This window comes from Hemicordylus capensis, chromosome 6 (genome assembly GCF_027244095.1).
Source record: "Hemicordylus capensis ecotype Gifberg chromosome 6, rHemCap1.1.pri, whole genome shotgun sequence".
Lineage (NCBI taxonomy): Eukaryota > Metazoa > Chordata > Lepidosauria > Squamata > Cordylidae > Hemicordylus > Hemicordylus capensis.
The window spans coordinates 21467578-21482289 of record NC_069662.1 but is presented as its reverse complement, the minus strand read 5'-3'; the positions used below and the strand labels follow the sequence as shown (position 1 = coordinate 21482289).

At 44.5% G+C, this 14712-nt stretch overlaps 1 protein-coding gene across 8 annotated transcripts in view; it reads left to right on the top strand.

Moving 5' to 3' along the window:
• Positions 1-14712, top strand: part of BRSK1 (BR serine/threonine kinase 1) — a 77271-nt gene that overhangs the window by 30288 nt on the left and 32271 nt on the right. For all 8 annotated transcript variants that reach the window (XM_053262653.1, XM_053262647.1, XM_053262650.1 and 5 more), the window contains 4 exons: positions 1954-2022; positions 4049-4195; positions 12851-12882; positions 14177-14341. In XM_053262653.1, the coding sequence (XP_053118628.1) occupies positions 1954-2022; positions 4049-4195; positions 12851-12882; positions 14177-14341 (413 nt within the window). The remainder of the gene's footprint in view (positions 1-1953; positions 2023-4048; positions 4196-12850; positions 12883-14176; positions 14342-14712) is intronic.

Genomic DNA, 14712 nt, shown 5'->3' with positions numbered 1-14712 from the left:
CATGGAGCAGATGAATGGGCTCGTCAAGCACGACATTGGGCTCCCCACCCCTGACACTCCTGCATTTTGGCTAGCGGCTTTTCAGAACTGAGTTTGGTGAATGAGAAGGGTGATTTCAGGAGCAATTATAGGAAGTGATGGTGAGAGGGGACAATGGAGGGATCCAGGGAGTGGGGAAAAGGTGGTTATTAGGCCTGTGCGTCAGCTGCACTGAATTGGAATAATGTGCGCCTTCATGCTGGTGCCATGTGGAGGTAGCCGCTCTCAGCTCAGCCCTCTCCATGCAGTCCTGCAGGCTTCTGGTGTGGCGAGACTCCTTAACAGGAAGCCGAGCCCTGTACTGCCCTGGTGATGGCTGAGATGGCACATGGAGCATGGTGGGAGGTGTGCTTGGGGAGTGATGGGAGGGGTAGTCCCTCCATGCACTTCTACTAAGAACTCTGTGGGACAGCACTTGGAGGGAGTCCACCTCTCGTCACTTCCTGTGCACACCTCCCGCTGCATCCTTTTAACCATCCCAGCTGTCACTGGGGCAGTACAGGGCTCGGCTTACTGTAAAGAAGCCCCCTCTATTGGTGGTGTGCAGTACTGCATGGAGATGGCAGCCACCCCCACATAGCACCAGAAGGTGCACATTACTCAGATTCAGTGTGGCCAAAGCAGTGTGGCCTAATGATTATGTTTAAGGCCACAACACTTAGTTGATTAATTATTTAGATTTAAAATGGAATAAAAATGGATTTGCTACGTAGTTGTCCTTGATTGATCAGTTCTTGGACTTTTAAAATGTATTTTTCATAGAAGTACTCACAAAATGTGTGGATGGAGGTGAGTACCATCTTAAATGAGGCATTCCCTTGTGTGTGGGAGAAGAGGAGGAATGCTTCTCTCTGGTGTAACACATGTGTGCATCCTTTAAAAAGAAAGTAAGCTTTTTTCTTCAGAATGTTGGAGTTTCCTTATATTCCAATTGATATAGATTTCATAGATGAATGAACTGATTCATCAACTAACATTCATATAATTAATCAACTAAGATTTCCTTGTTTTGGATGATAGCCCTAATTAGATATGGGTTTAGATGAGGAAATAAAAGTAGGGATGGGAATCTGTTTGTCTCTCATCCATGGCAACCGTTATAAAAACAAAACAACAACAACAACAACCCTACCCTGTAGAACATGAAGAGTTAAGCCTGCAGTACCTTCCTGAAATCAGGGATGAAAAGCTGAACTTTCTTCAAGCACAACAATCCTCACTCTAGAGCCGCTAGGCTTGATTGTGAGGTAGAAGACCCTCTTGGACTTAGAACTGAAGTAAGAGGATTATGGAGCTGGGGGCAAGGAAGTGCTGTTCACTCCTGAGGGTGTTTGGGAAGGGAACCACTCATGGTTCACTCATGGGGTTGGGAAATGGCAGCCCTCCTTCTGGTAGCCTTAGGCAGGAACTTGTAAACAGCAGATCAGGGGTCTCAAGCTGTGGCCCTCCTGCAGTGGTTGACTACAGCTCCCATTACCCTTGTCTACTAGCTGTTGTACCTGGAGAGGATGGGAGTTGTAGTCCAACAGCAGCTGGTGGACTTCAATTTGAGACCTCTGCGATAACACTTGCTTGGCAAGTGGTTTGAGCCCAAGTGGGAACAGGATGGGACATGACTAGTGTTCCCTGTGACTCCCAGATGTTGTTGACTACAACTTCCAGCATCCCTAGTGGCAGTGACCTTTGGCTGGTGATTATGGGAGTTGTAGTCAACATCTGGGAATCCCTGTTATAGCCAACACTGGACATGACTCCCATTCTGTAGAGATATACTGCCTCTGGCTGCATTAACGCTTGGCCAAGTCTCCTGCCCTCAGCTCTAATTCCCCATCATTCTCAGCAAGCCTCCTCCCTTGCCTCTCTCTGCCTTGCAAGATGCCAGGTCCCCAAATGTCTCTCCTCTTTACTTATTAGGGGGAGAAATATGATGGACGTCGTGCTGACATGTGGAGTTGTGGAGTCATCCTCTTCGCCCTGCTGGTGGTAAGGCCCCTCCCTAATAATTGCTTCACACCAGGGGTGGCCCAAGGTATTGCAGCACCTGGAGCAGGGTGCCAAATGCTGCCTTGCCCGACACCCCTGGTGGGGACCAGCCCTTTTCAAAACCCACCCTTGCAAGCATTGAAAATATGTGGGGAGCAGGAAGGAGGGAAGGTTATCTGTAGCCTTCTCTTCTCTCTTTGTGCTTCCTGCAAGGAGAGGTGCTCCTTGGAAAATTTGATGGGGTCCGATTAGTCCCAAAGAGCTGCTCTGATGGCGATGGTAGGAGCCATCTTGCAGCCTGTTGGTGTTCCAATAATCTGCCACCTGAGGCAAAGTGCCTCACTTTGCCTCATGACAGGGCCACCCTGCTTCTCACACCACTGTATGCCTGTGGCAGGGAGGTTCTAGGTTACTGTTGGGTGCTTCCTGATTCCAAAGGCAATCAGGTCTTGGATGCATTTACACAGGGGAAAGGACTGGCCCAAAACATTTTGACCAGACAATACATATAGTTCCCCTGTCAGTGGCTGTAAAAGGAGACAAAAATGGATAAATTAAATAACTGAAAAGTTACTGTTCTTCAGTGACACCAGAAATATGTTGCTTGAGACTTCCCACTCTGGGTGTGGATATTATCATTATTGGACAGCCTATAGACTAAATTAGATATGATTAAGTCCCAGTGGTTGACATGCTGAGGGCCAGCCCCAGAACCTGAGGGAGAACAGAGCAGCTAAAATTGTTACCCTATCTCCTTCCATGCACATTTGCCTGTTCGGCAACCCACTGGGCTGAGCTCCATTGCAGAGTCTTCCAGGGACACAGCTCCTGTTACATGCTTCTAACACTGCTTGGAATGTCAGCCATGGGGATTAATGGGGAAAGTGAGTGATAACTTATTTGTCCCATTTATTACAATGGTGCTGCCTCATGCTAACTAGTCTGGATGCTGCCCATTATCAGTGTGCATGTTGCTTCAAAGAGTAGCAGGAAGAAGACAGTTCCCTGCCCTGAGGAACTTACAATCTAATATTCAACACAGAGGAAGCAAAGATAGGAGCGAGGGCAAATAGAGGAGAAATATGCATTTTCTGCAAAAACATGTACTTAAGCTTGATTACAGTAGGGTATGAGAACCAATGGTTGTGCCGGACTTCACAGGAAAGATAGATTTTGAAAGGATAAAGAGAGGTTGCATCATGTAGGTGTCCAGAAGGCTGTTCAAGGTGTAAGAGCCAAGAGAGATATCTGAGAGAGCAGGAGATGTTGGGCCAGCTGAACTATTTTACTATAATTGGGGTGGGGCTGGGGTGGGAAGAGAGAGAAAAAAATAATAGGAAGGAAATAGTAATTTAATACCCTCCCACAGGGGACAAAATCTGACTAAAAATGGGGCAATTAAGGGGCAATTCAGCACTAATACCCAACTGTGCTGACCAGGGAAGTAATAAAACAGGCAAACAGGAGGCTTCTAATCACTGTCAGAAAGAATTCTTGCTGAATGTAACATTTTTCAGTAGGCATTGTAGGAGGAGCTTAGCCATGGGAAAATACATGGTTGGATTATATAGCGCTACATTCAAGTGCTGTGTGGAACCTCAATTTCCATTCAGCATCGCTTCGGGGCCCTAGTGTAGGAGCAACCTTATGCCCAAACTGGATGTGGTGGTGGCAAAGTTGGGGGCTCTGGTTTTAATGGCAAGCTGAGTGCACAGGTGAGCTGTGCAGAACCCTCCCTACCCACACATGACTGACATGCACACAGCTTCTCTGCTCAGTCACTTTCCTCCTCAGCTGAGCTCTCTTCTGGTATCAGAGCTTGGCTGAGGAGAAAAGCTCTCAAGGAGAGGGGCTGCTGTGGGGAGGCAAGGGGCAGCGCAGAGGAGTTTCAGTGCTCCTCACCCACACAACTTGCTGTCAAACTCAGGCATGCAGAATTTCCACACAAAGTGCCAACAAATTAAAACTCCGATGTTGAAAATAGGTTGAATTTGTGTTCTCTGCCCTCTCACCTGTGGCTCTGCAGGGGGCGCTACCCTTTGATGACGACAACCTGCGGCAGCTGTTGGAAAAGGTGAAACGTGGGATCTTCCACATGCCCCACTTCATCCCGCCTGACTGCCAGAACCTCCTGCGGGGCATGATTGAGGTGGAGCCTGAGAAGCGCCTCAGTGTGAGTCATCCTGACATTGTGAGCCCTGTAGGAAGAGAGTGTGGTTTGAGGGGGTGGAGCTTTTGGCTACTCCAACTCTGAGCAGGCAGTGCTTCAGGATCCTGGGCCTGGTTCTCCCTGAGGCGGCAAACCAGGGTTTGGGTTATACCACTTCTGATTGTGCGGGGAGGAGGGCTTATATAATGGGATGCTCCTCCAAACTAACAGATAAATACATCTCTGCACATAGAAGACTAGCACATCCGATAGAAGGCTAAGCTAGAACCCTTCTCTCCAACATGCTCATTTTGAATGTGCAGAGAATGTTTTAGCATGGAAGAGCATTCGGTTACGTGAGACTCCACCTGCAGTTTGAAATGGTACAGCCCAGGCACAAAGGTGTGCCACTTCAGTGAGAACAAGGCCCAGGTTAGAAACTCGTTTTACTAGCAAGCTGCCTGGAGAAGAGGGTGGACACAAGGACCCAAAATGCACAGCTTTCCATTCATCCCCTCGCCACACCCTCTCCCCATGCCCTGCATTGTCTGTTGAAATTTGTCTACATAATTCAGGTTCGACACAGATGTTGATAGCAGAGTGGGTTTATAAAATAAAGTTTTATACAGCTCCCTGAAGAGGTTCTTAGTGCAGGCCTTCAGCAGGGTTCCTTATAAGTGCAGAGAGGGGGCGGGAGGCTGGGATGTACTTAAGGGGTCAGTGAAAGTCTGACTTAGTTAAGTCACTAGGTTTTAAGATCATTTACCTCCAGAAATGGACATAGCATATCCACTACTGTGTTAAGTTAATTTACCTCCAGAAATGGACATAGCTGACCTCAATCTGAGAAACCAGAGAGAGTTTGAGATCCAGGAGCACTCCTAAGCCACGTACCTGATCTTTCAGGGGGAGTGTAACCCTATCCAGAACAGGGAGATCTAAACCATCTCTCAGGTCTCAGCCCCCCAGAATCAGTACCTCTATCTTATTTGGATTCAACTTCAGTTTGTTATCCCTCATCCAGCCCATTACTGCATCCAGGCAGGCATTTAGGGAGGTTATGCCATTTCCTGATGAAGCTGATTTGGAGAAATAGATCTGGGTGTCATCAGCATATTTATAACACCCTGCACTAAATCTCCTAATAATGTCTCCCAGTGGTTTCATGTAGGTGTTAAAGAGCATTGGAGACATTATGGAACCTTGTGGAACTCCATACAGTAACTCTCGCTTTGCAGAGCAACAGTCTCCAAATGACATCATCTGGAATTTTCCAGAGAGGTAGGAACAGAACCACTATAAAACAGTGCCACCCATTCCCGCCTCTCTCAAGTGACCCAGAAGGATAGTATGTAGATGGTATTGAAAGCTGCCGAGAGATCCAAAAGGATCAGCAGAGTAACACTCCCTCTGTTGATAGCCAATTGGAGATCATCCATCAGGCTGACCAAGGCAGTCTCAGCCCCATAGCACACTTGAAAGCCAGTTTGAAATGGGTCTAGATAATCTGTATCAGGAATTCTCAACGTTGGGTCCCCAGATGTTATCAGACTTCAGCTCCCATAAACCCCAGCCCCAGTGGCCTTTGGTTGGGGATTATGGGAGCTGAAGTCCAACAATATCTGGGGACCCAGCATTGAGAATCCCTGATCTGTATCATCCAAAATTGCCTGGAGCTGAGAGGCCACCACCCACTCAATCATCTTGCCCAACCATGGAACGTTAGAAAAGGGTCTATAATTAGCCAACTCTGAGGGGTCCAATGCAGGTTTCTTCAAATAAGGTCTAATAATAGCATCCTTAAGACAAGGAGGCATCCTGCCCTCCCTCAAAGATGTTTCATATTCAGTTTGAAGTTCTTTTCACTTATCCACTTCCTGTCCGGATGATCTACTTCCCTATCATGCAATTTCACAGAGCCATCTGCTGGCCATTTACTGCTTTTATGTACTTTTAAGGTAGTCTGAAAAGAGACAATTTACATCATGTATTGGCCGCAAATGACCAGCAGATGGATCTGTGATGGAGTGCTTGATGGAGAATTTTCATTTGGATGGGGAGTGGATAAGTGGATGAGTACCCAGAATGTTGGGGGCAATATGCTAAAATCATTGTAAACCGCTTAGAGAGCTCCGGCTATAGAGCGGTATATAAATGTAAGTGCTATTGCTATTGCTATAAGCAAGAAGAACTTCTGTTTGCAAATGGAGTCTTTCTCCATCTGGAAATGCCCCTTGACACAATAAACTCTGGTGCAGTGACCAGTTGACAGGTTTTTAGTAAGACATAAGAAGATTAGAAGAGCCTGGCTAGATAAGAGCACCCTGTTTCCCACAGTTGTTAGTGAGATGCTTCTGGGAAGCCCACAAAAAGGAAATGAAGACAACAGCCTTCCCTCACTATTGGCCTCCCAGCAACTGAAATGGAGATATACTGCCCCTGAGCTTTGAGGGTTCCATGTAGCTACCTCTGCCTTTGCAGCCTCTCTGGAAAATGGCTGCCCAACTGCAGATTGCTATAGGCAACTGTCATCAACACCCACCCACTTTGTGTCATAAGAACAAAAGAACAGTCCTGCTAGTCCAGCATCCTGTTTCACACAGTGGTCCACCAGATGCCTCTGAGAAACCCACAGGCAAGAGGTGAGGGCATGCCCTCTCTCTTGCTGTTGCTTCCCTACAAATGTTATTTAGAGGCATCTTGCTTCTGAGTAGCCACCAGACTAGTAGCCATTGATAGACCTGTCTTCCATTAATTTGTCTAAGCCCCTTTCAAAGCCATCCAGATGGAGAAATACTCCATTTGCAAACAGAAGTTCTTCTTGTTTATCTACTCCCCATTCAAATGAAAATTCTCCATCATGCAGTCCATCACAGATCCATCTGCTGGCCATTTGCTTCCAGTACATGATGTAAATTGTCTCTTTTCAGACTACCTTAAAAGCACATAAAAGCAGTAAATGGCCATTACCACATCCTGTGGCAGAAAACTCCATAGATTAATTATGTGCTGTGTGAAAATGTACTTCCTTTTGTTTGTCCTAAAATTCCTGGCACCCAGTTTCATGGGATAACCCCTGATTCTAGGGAGAAAAATTTCTCTCTGCCCACTCTCACTACTCCATGCATAATTTGATACACATCATTCCTGTCTCCCCGTGGTCGCCTCTTTTCCAAACGAAAAAGCCTCAGATAGCCTTGCCTTATAAGGAAGGTGCTCCAAGGTCCTGATCATCTTGGTTGCCCTCTTCTGCACTTTTTCCAGTTCTACAATGTCCTTCTTAAGGTATGGTGACCAGAACTGTATGCAGTACTCCAAATGTGGTGCACCATAGATTTCTATAAGGGCATTATAGTATTAGCATTTTTATTTTTGATCACTTTCCTAATGATCCCTAGCATGGAATTTGCCTTTTTCACATCTACCACATACTGAGTCAATACTTTTAATGAGCTGTCCACCACAACCTTAAAATCTCTCTCTGTGTAAGTGGTTGGGGTGGTTTTTTTGCCCCAATATGTATCACTTTACAGTTGTTTACACTGAACCACATTTGCTATTTTGTTGCCCACTCACCCAGTTGGGAGAGATCCTTTTGGAGCTCCTCACAATCTGTTTTGGATTTTGCTACTCTAAATAGTTTTCTGTCCTCTGCAAATTTGGCCACTTCACTGGTTTCTCCTACTTCTAGATCATTTATGAACAAATTAAAGAGCACTGGTCCCAGTACAGATCCTTGGGGGACTCCACTTCTTACTTCCCTCAATTGTGAAAATTGTTAATTTATTCCTATCCTCACTTTCCTGTCCTACAACCACTTACCAATCCACACATGAACCTGTCCCCTTATTCCATATCTGCTAAGTTTACTCGAGAGCCTTTGGTGGGGAACTGTGTCAAAAGCTTCTTGGAATTCCAAGTATACTATGTCGACCGGATCACTTTTATCCACATTCCTGTTGACACTCTCAAGTAACTAAAAAAGGTCAGTGAGGCAAGAATTGCCCTTACAGAAGCCATACTGGTTCTCTTTCAGCAAGGCCTATTCTTCTGTATGTTTAACAATTTTGTCCTTAAGTATGCTTTCCATCAAGTTACTGGGCACAGACATTAAGCTAACTGGCCTGTCTCCCCCGCCCCGGATCCCTTTTTGAAAATTGGATTAGCTACTCCCCAGTCCTCTGGTACAGACTCCACAGAGCCTGATTGTAGGGACAAGTTACATATTTTTGCTAGGAGAAGAGGAATTTCACATTTGAGTCCCTTCAGAACTCTTGGGTGGATACCATCTGGACCTGGCAATTTGTTAATTTTTATTTTTCAAAACAGTTTAGAACATCCTCTCTCATCACCTCAAATTGGCTCCAAGTCTGAAAAGCTCTGTTCCAGAGAGGGTATATGGTCAGTATCCTCCTCCATGAAGACAGATGCAAAGAACTCATCCAGTTTCTCTACAATCTCCTTATCCTCCTTAATAATTCCCTTCATGCCCTCAACATCTAAAGGTCCAACTACCTCCCTGGCAGGTTTTATGCTTCTTATATATTTAAAGAAGTTTTTGTTATTCACTTTGACACTTCTAGCTATGTGCTCCTCAAATTCTCTTTTCGCATCCCTTATTGTCTCCTTGCAATTCTTTTGTCAGAGCTTATGTTCCTTTCTGTTCTCTTCATTTTGGCAGAACTTCCATTTTCTGAAGGAAGTCTTCTTCCCTTTTATGGCTTCCCTGACTCTACTTGTTAGCCATGTTGGCATCCTCCTGAACTTGGTGGTACCCTTCCTCCTTCTTGGTATACAATCTAACTGAGCTTCTATTATTGTGGTTTTGAATAAGTTCCATGCTTTCTGGAGTGATTTGACTATTCCCTTTCAGCTTCCTTTTTACCAGTCCCCTCATTTTTGATAAGTTTCTTCTTCTGAAGTCCAATTCATGTGTGCTGGACTTCCTTGACAATGCTCCACTCACATATAAGCTGAATTGGATCACACTGTGATCACTGTTCCCCAATAGTTGGACAACTCTGACAGCTTGCACCAGGTCCTGGGCACCATTCAGGATTAAGTCCAAGATTGCCTTCTCTCTGGTTGGTTCTGCAACCAACTGTTCTAAGGCACAGTCATTTAGCACATCTAGAAATTTGGCCTCTCTGTCAATGTGTGTAATACCCACACATGAATTTGCCCAGTCTATGTGAGGGTAATTTAAGTCACTCATTATTTCAGTTCTTTCTCTCTTTGACGCCTCTCTGATTTGCTTCTCTAGCTCACTCTCAGAATTTTGATCAGGAGGGTGATAGCATGTCCCTAGTAACACATTTTCTTTCAGTTCTTGGATTGTAACTCATAATGATTCTGTAGAGGACTCCAGTCCACCTTGGTTTTCTAGCTTGTTGGATTCTGTCTCTTCTTTAATATTGACTACTGCAATGTGCTCTATGTGGGGCTGCCTTTGTATGTAGTCTGGAAATTGCAGTTGATCCAGAATATGGCAGCCAGGTTGGTCTCTGGGTCATCTCATAGAGACCATATCACTCCTATCTTAAAAGATCTACACTGGCTGCTGATAAGTTTCCGAACAAAATACAAGGTCTTGGTTATAACCTATAAAGCCCTAAACAGTTAGGCCTTTGATGTTTAAGAGAACATCTTTGCTGAGCCCCACCACCCACTGAGACCATCAGGAGAGGTCCGTCTGCAGTTGCCACTGGCTTGTCTCCTGGCTACTGACAAGCCTTCTCCGTTGCGTCTCCGAGGCTTTGGAAAACTCTCCTTGTTGAAATAAGAGCCTCCACATCTCTTACAATTTTTTTAAAAGGCAGTCAAGACACATTTGTTCACCCCCAGGCTTTTAATTAGATACTGTTTTAATAGTTTGATGGTTTTTAAAAGTTTTAACATTGTTTTAAATCTTAAATTATTATGTTAACCTTTTTATTTGTTGTATTGTTTTGTTGTAAACCACTCAGAGACTTGCATTTCGGGCAGTATAAAAATAAGTTAAATAAAATAAAATATACAGTGCTACTCCACCCCCAATCCACCCCTCCCTGTCCTTTCTATAGAGTTTGTATCCAGGAATAACAGTGTCCCACTGGTTCTCACTGTTCCACCTGGTTTCCATTATAACCACTATATCTATGTTTTCATTAGCAACCAAGCAGTCCAGCTCACCAATCTTGGCTGGGAGGCTTCTGGAATTGGCATATAAACACCTATATGCTGAGTCTTTTACCTGGTGTTGGTGTGTGTTATCTCTCTTACTGTTATTTGACCTCTTTGACCTGCTGTCATGTGTTTCCGTCTGCTCTACTCCTGGTTCTACTCTGTCCCCTTCTGGTTTATCTGAAATATTTGAACCCTGGCACCTTAGGGGATATTGTTTGCTGCACTAGATAACATCCAGTTCTTGTCAGTAGTCCCCCAGGCATCATTTTAAAAGCTGCTCTGCAACCTTTATAATTTTTAGTGCCAGTAGTCTGGTTCCATCTTGGTTCAAGTGGAGCCTGCCCCTTTTATACAGGCTTCACTTACCCCAAAAATGTTTCTCAGTACCTAACAAATCTAAACTCCTCTTCCCAGCACCACCGTCTCAGCCATGAATTGAGACCCTGTGTGGGGAACAGTTAGCACTTCAGAGAATGTTATCCTGGGGGTTCCTGGACTTCAGTATGCTACCTAGTATTTAGGAAGCCTAAATTTGGCTTCCAGGACCTCCCAACTGCATTTCCCAACATCATTGGTGCTGATGTACACCACGACAGCTGACTCCTTCCCAGCACTGCCCAACATCCTATCTAGTTCCTGAATGATGTCCGCAACCTTCGCACCAGGCAGGCGTCACCATGCGGCCCACACACAGATCACAAACTCATTTCTTTTTGCCCATTATGATTAAATCACCAACTACTAGGAGACCCCAATCCCTGGAGGAGTATCCTCTGTGCGAGAGGATATGGGGGCATCACCAAGGAAGGAGTCCCTTCTAAGGCAGCATTCTCCTCTTCCTAAAACTGATGTCCTCCTTCCCTGAGATCTTCATTCTCCATGGCAACAGAGCAGCTGTCAACCTGGGAGTGGGATGCCTCTATCACATCCCTGAGGGTCTCATCCACATACCTCTCTGCCTCCTTGAGCTTCTCTAGGTCAGCCACCTTGACTGAAGGAACAAACTTGTTCTCTGAGCGCCTGGAGCTCTTTGTACTGAGTGCACACCCAGGACTTCTGCCCCTCAGACAGACACTCTGTGCAATACACAGAGCACCCCCTGCCCTGCTGGCATCTGCCTTCATAGATAGTTTTATTGTCTCTTTAGAATATATAGAACTTGTTTATTTGAAAGCCGAGTCAGTTGTAAGCGAATTAAAGGTTTTAAACTCTGTCCTCCAAGAACATTACTAAGGTCAGGTAGTACTCACCTTCTTCTCATGCTGGATGTCCCCTTTGTGATAAAGGGGGACCACTTGTCCACCTCCCGATACACTTCCCCGCTAAGCCCCATGCAAAACTCCTTTGATATCTGTTAGCAAACTCCTATTCACAAAGCTCCAGGTAGCAAAGTTTCTCTAGTCTGAGCCTTGTCTTCTCAAGAGCTGCTTCCAAATTGAGGCACCTCAGTAATGTGGTGGCTCCTCCTCCAAGCTGTGCAACTCACCTGCAGCTAATTCCCACCCACTGTCTCTCTAGGCACAACTGAAACTGCCCTGTCAAAAACAAACCCTTAGCCATTCAGAAAGCAAACCCAAGAAATGACTAGCCCTAACTTTCCTTGTCTTTCCCCCCTTGTTTTCTTGTTGACTCATCTATTTATTTATTTGCTTGCTTGCTTGCTTGTTTTCTTCTTTAGGAAAGAAAACAAAAGTTTGTCCTTTCTGTAGGCTCCCTGTAATGTGACAGACTGATTTTAGGGAGTCCATTGTTGGTTTTCCTGAAGCGTTTCCTCCTCCTCCCACCCATGTAAAAACCAATCTATTTTATTTATTAGCTTTTTATTGTAAAAGATTTATAGTACAATGTTGATATTTAAAAGCAGCTGACCCCTTTTACAACACTGAAAGATGTATACAAAGTTCAGAAACAGAGGGGTTAATAAGGTAAAAGAGGTGGCATTTTATAGATAGGGGTTCTCAGTGTTGAGTCCCCAGATGTTATCGGACTACAACATCCGCAGCCACAATGGCCTTTTGTCATTGTGGCTGGGGATGTCGAGAGTTGTAATCCAACAACATCTGGGGACCAAAGGTTGAGAACCCCTGGTACAGACATTTGGATCCCTTCAAACTGAGATTTGGAGAATTGTAGTTGGATATGTTATTCAGGTGAGTTGTAAAAAGTCTATAAAATAGCCACTGCAGAAATCTGAACCACTCTTTTGTATTCCCAGTCTGTGACATCCGCATTTGTTTGCATTGGAAACCATTTTTCATTAAAAATCATCTTTATATTTAAGATTAGATGTTACTTTCAACTGTGTCGAGAAAACAAATCTCTTTTAATTCAGGCTGACACTAGTCTATTGTAGTCTATTTAGAGTCTGAAGTGCCAGTTAGCAGCTGGGGGTACTATAAACACTTTTTAAAAATTTATTATTATTGGTTATTCTAGCAGTTTATGGCTTGTGCCTGTGATTTGCATGGAAAAGGAGTCTAATGTTGCTGTTTTGTTCTCATGTTGTGGTTGTAGCTGGAACAGATTCAGAAACACCCATGGTTCCTGTGAGTATTACCAGACTGTCCCATTTCATTTCCACCCCATTCACCCTCCCCTTTCCCCACTGGGCATGACCAGATTTCAGGGTCTTGGTATTGCTTGCCATTACCCAGGTATTGCTTGCCATTACCCAGGGTGGAGATGGTGGGTATGGGAAGGAGGTGGCGCTGGGAGACATGCATCAGTTCTAGAATCACCCTACCACCATTTTCACTGTAAGCCTTCTCCAAAATATTTCTCTGGTTTCTAAGCTTCCAGCTTAGATTTGTGCCAGTTTTGTCCTGTACTCATGAGAACTAGAAACTTTGACATTAATCATTTTATTTAAAACATTTTTATCCTGCTTTTTCACCAAAGGAGGTTCTATAGCAAATAAATTAAACATCTAAAATAAATCAGTCCAGCATTTTAAAATGATATATTGTTAACTGCTTTGAGTGTTATATAAAAAATGGACTGGCAGGAGAGAAATATTTATAATGAATAAATAATAAATAATAAACAGTATAAAGTTAATAACTGTTGATGAAGCCACAGAATCAGCAGCAACATTAAACAGTAGTCCATTAATCATAATAATATGACATAATAATAGCAAGAGGGTGTCATTCCACTAGAGTTTTTTCTATGTAGCCCCTCTGAAGTGTAAGTTTAATTTCAATTGGGCTTTCACAGGAGAAATTTGTGATTGACTATGTAAACCAGATCCAGAAATCGTGGGATTTTTCCATATTGGCCCATTTTAACATTTTAAAGTGTATTTCTAGACAGAAAACTACTCCATTTGGAAATGGAAGGCCTTTGCATTAATTAACTCTGTATCCACATTATGTCACTCCTTTTTACACAGGACCTTTGGGTTGATCAATTCGCTGTTCACATTGCTTACTTCCGTAATGTGCTGTTTCACAGTGCTATCTGCTGGCCATTTGGAAGAACTCTGTGATGAAAATCACGTATTTTGAGGTTACTATTAAAGTAGTTTAATTTTCATCACAGATTCCCCACAAATTGCCATCAGATGATGCTGTGAAATCAAGCATGGAAGTAGTAAGCAGTGTAAACAGTGAATGAATAAATGCAAAGAACCTGTGTGAAAGGGAGCTTAATGAGGACAGAGAGTTGATCAACTCAAAGACCTTTCATTTTCAAATATGGCCCAAGGGCCATATTCCACACTTCACGTTAGGATCATGGCAATGGAGATTCCTAGAAGTCTTGGCCATTATGTCCCGCAACCACAGCAGTCATGAGAGGTAGTTATTTCCTTTTATCTTGCTTGTGTTCTTTCTTCCCTAGGGGAGGTAAGAACGAACCAGAGCCAGAGCAGCCAATTCCTCGGAAAGTGGCTATCCGGCGAATCCAATCCGTCAGTGAGCTGGATCCAGATGTGCTGGAGAGCATGCACTCACTGGGCTGCTTCCGCGACAAGAACAAGCTGAAGCAGGAGCTGCAGACAGAGGGGTGAGAGACCGATGCGCACGACTGGAAGCAGGAAGGAGGCTCTGCCTTAAGTTCTGGACCTTATACTTTGTAAATGCAGGGCACAGTAGTTATTTTCAGGAGTTTTTAAGAGGCTGGTGTGCATGATAGCTCTAGACAGTATGTCTTCCTAACTCCAGCCAACCTGGGAAATGTAATTCTGTAAGGAAACTAAGAGAGCTAGAATAGAGAAGTCTCAGCCCCTCCACATAAGAACAGGCCTGCTGGAGCAGGCCCAAGGCCCATTTAGTCCAGCATCCTGTTTCACACAGTGGCCCACCAGATGCCACTGGAAGCCACAGGCAGGAGTTGAGGGCATGCCCTGTCTCCTGCTGTTACTCCCCTGCAACTGG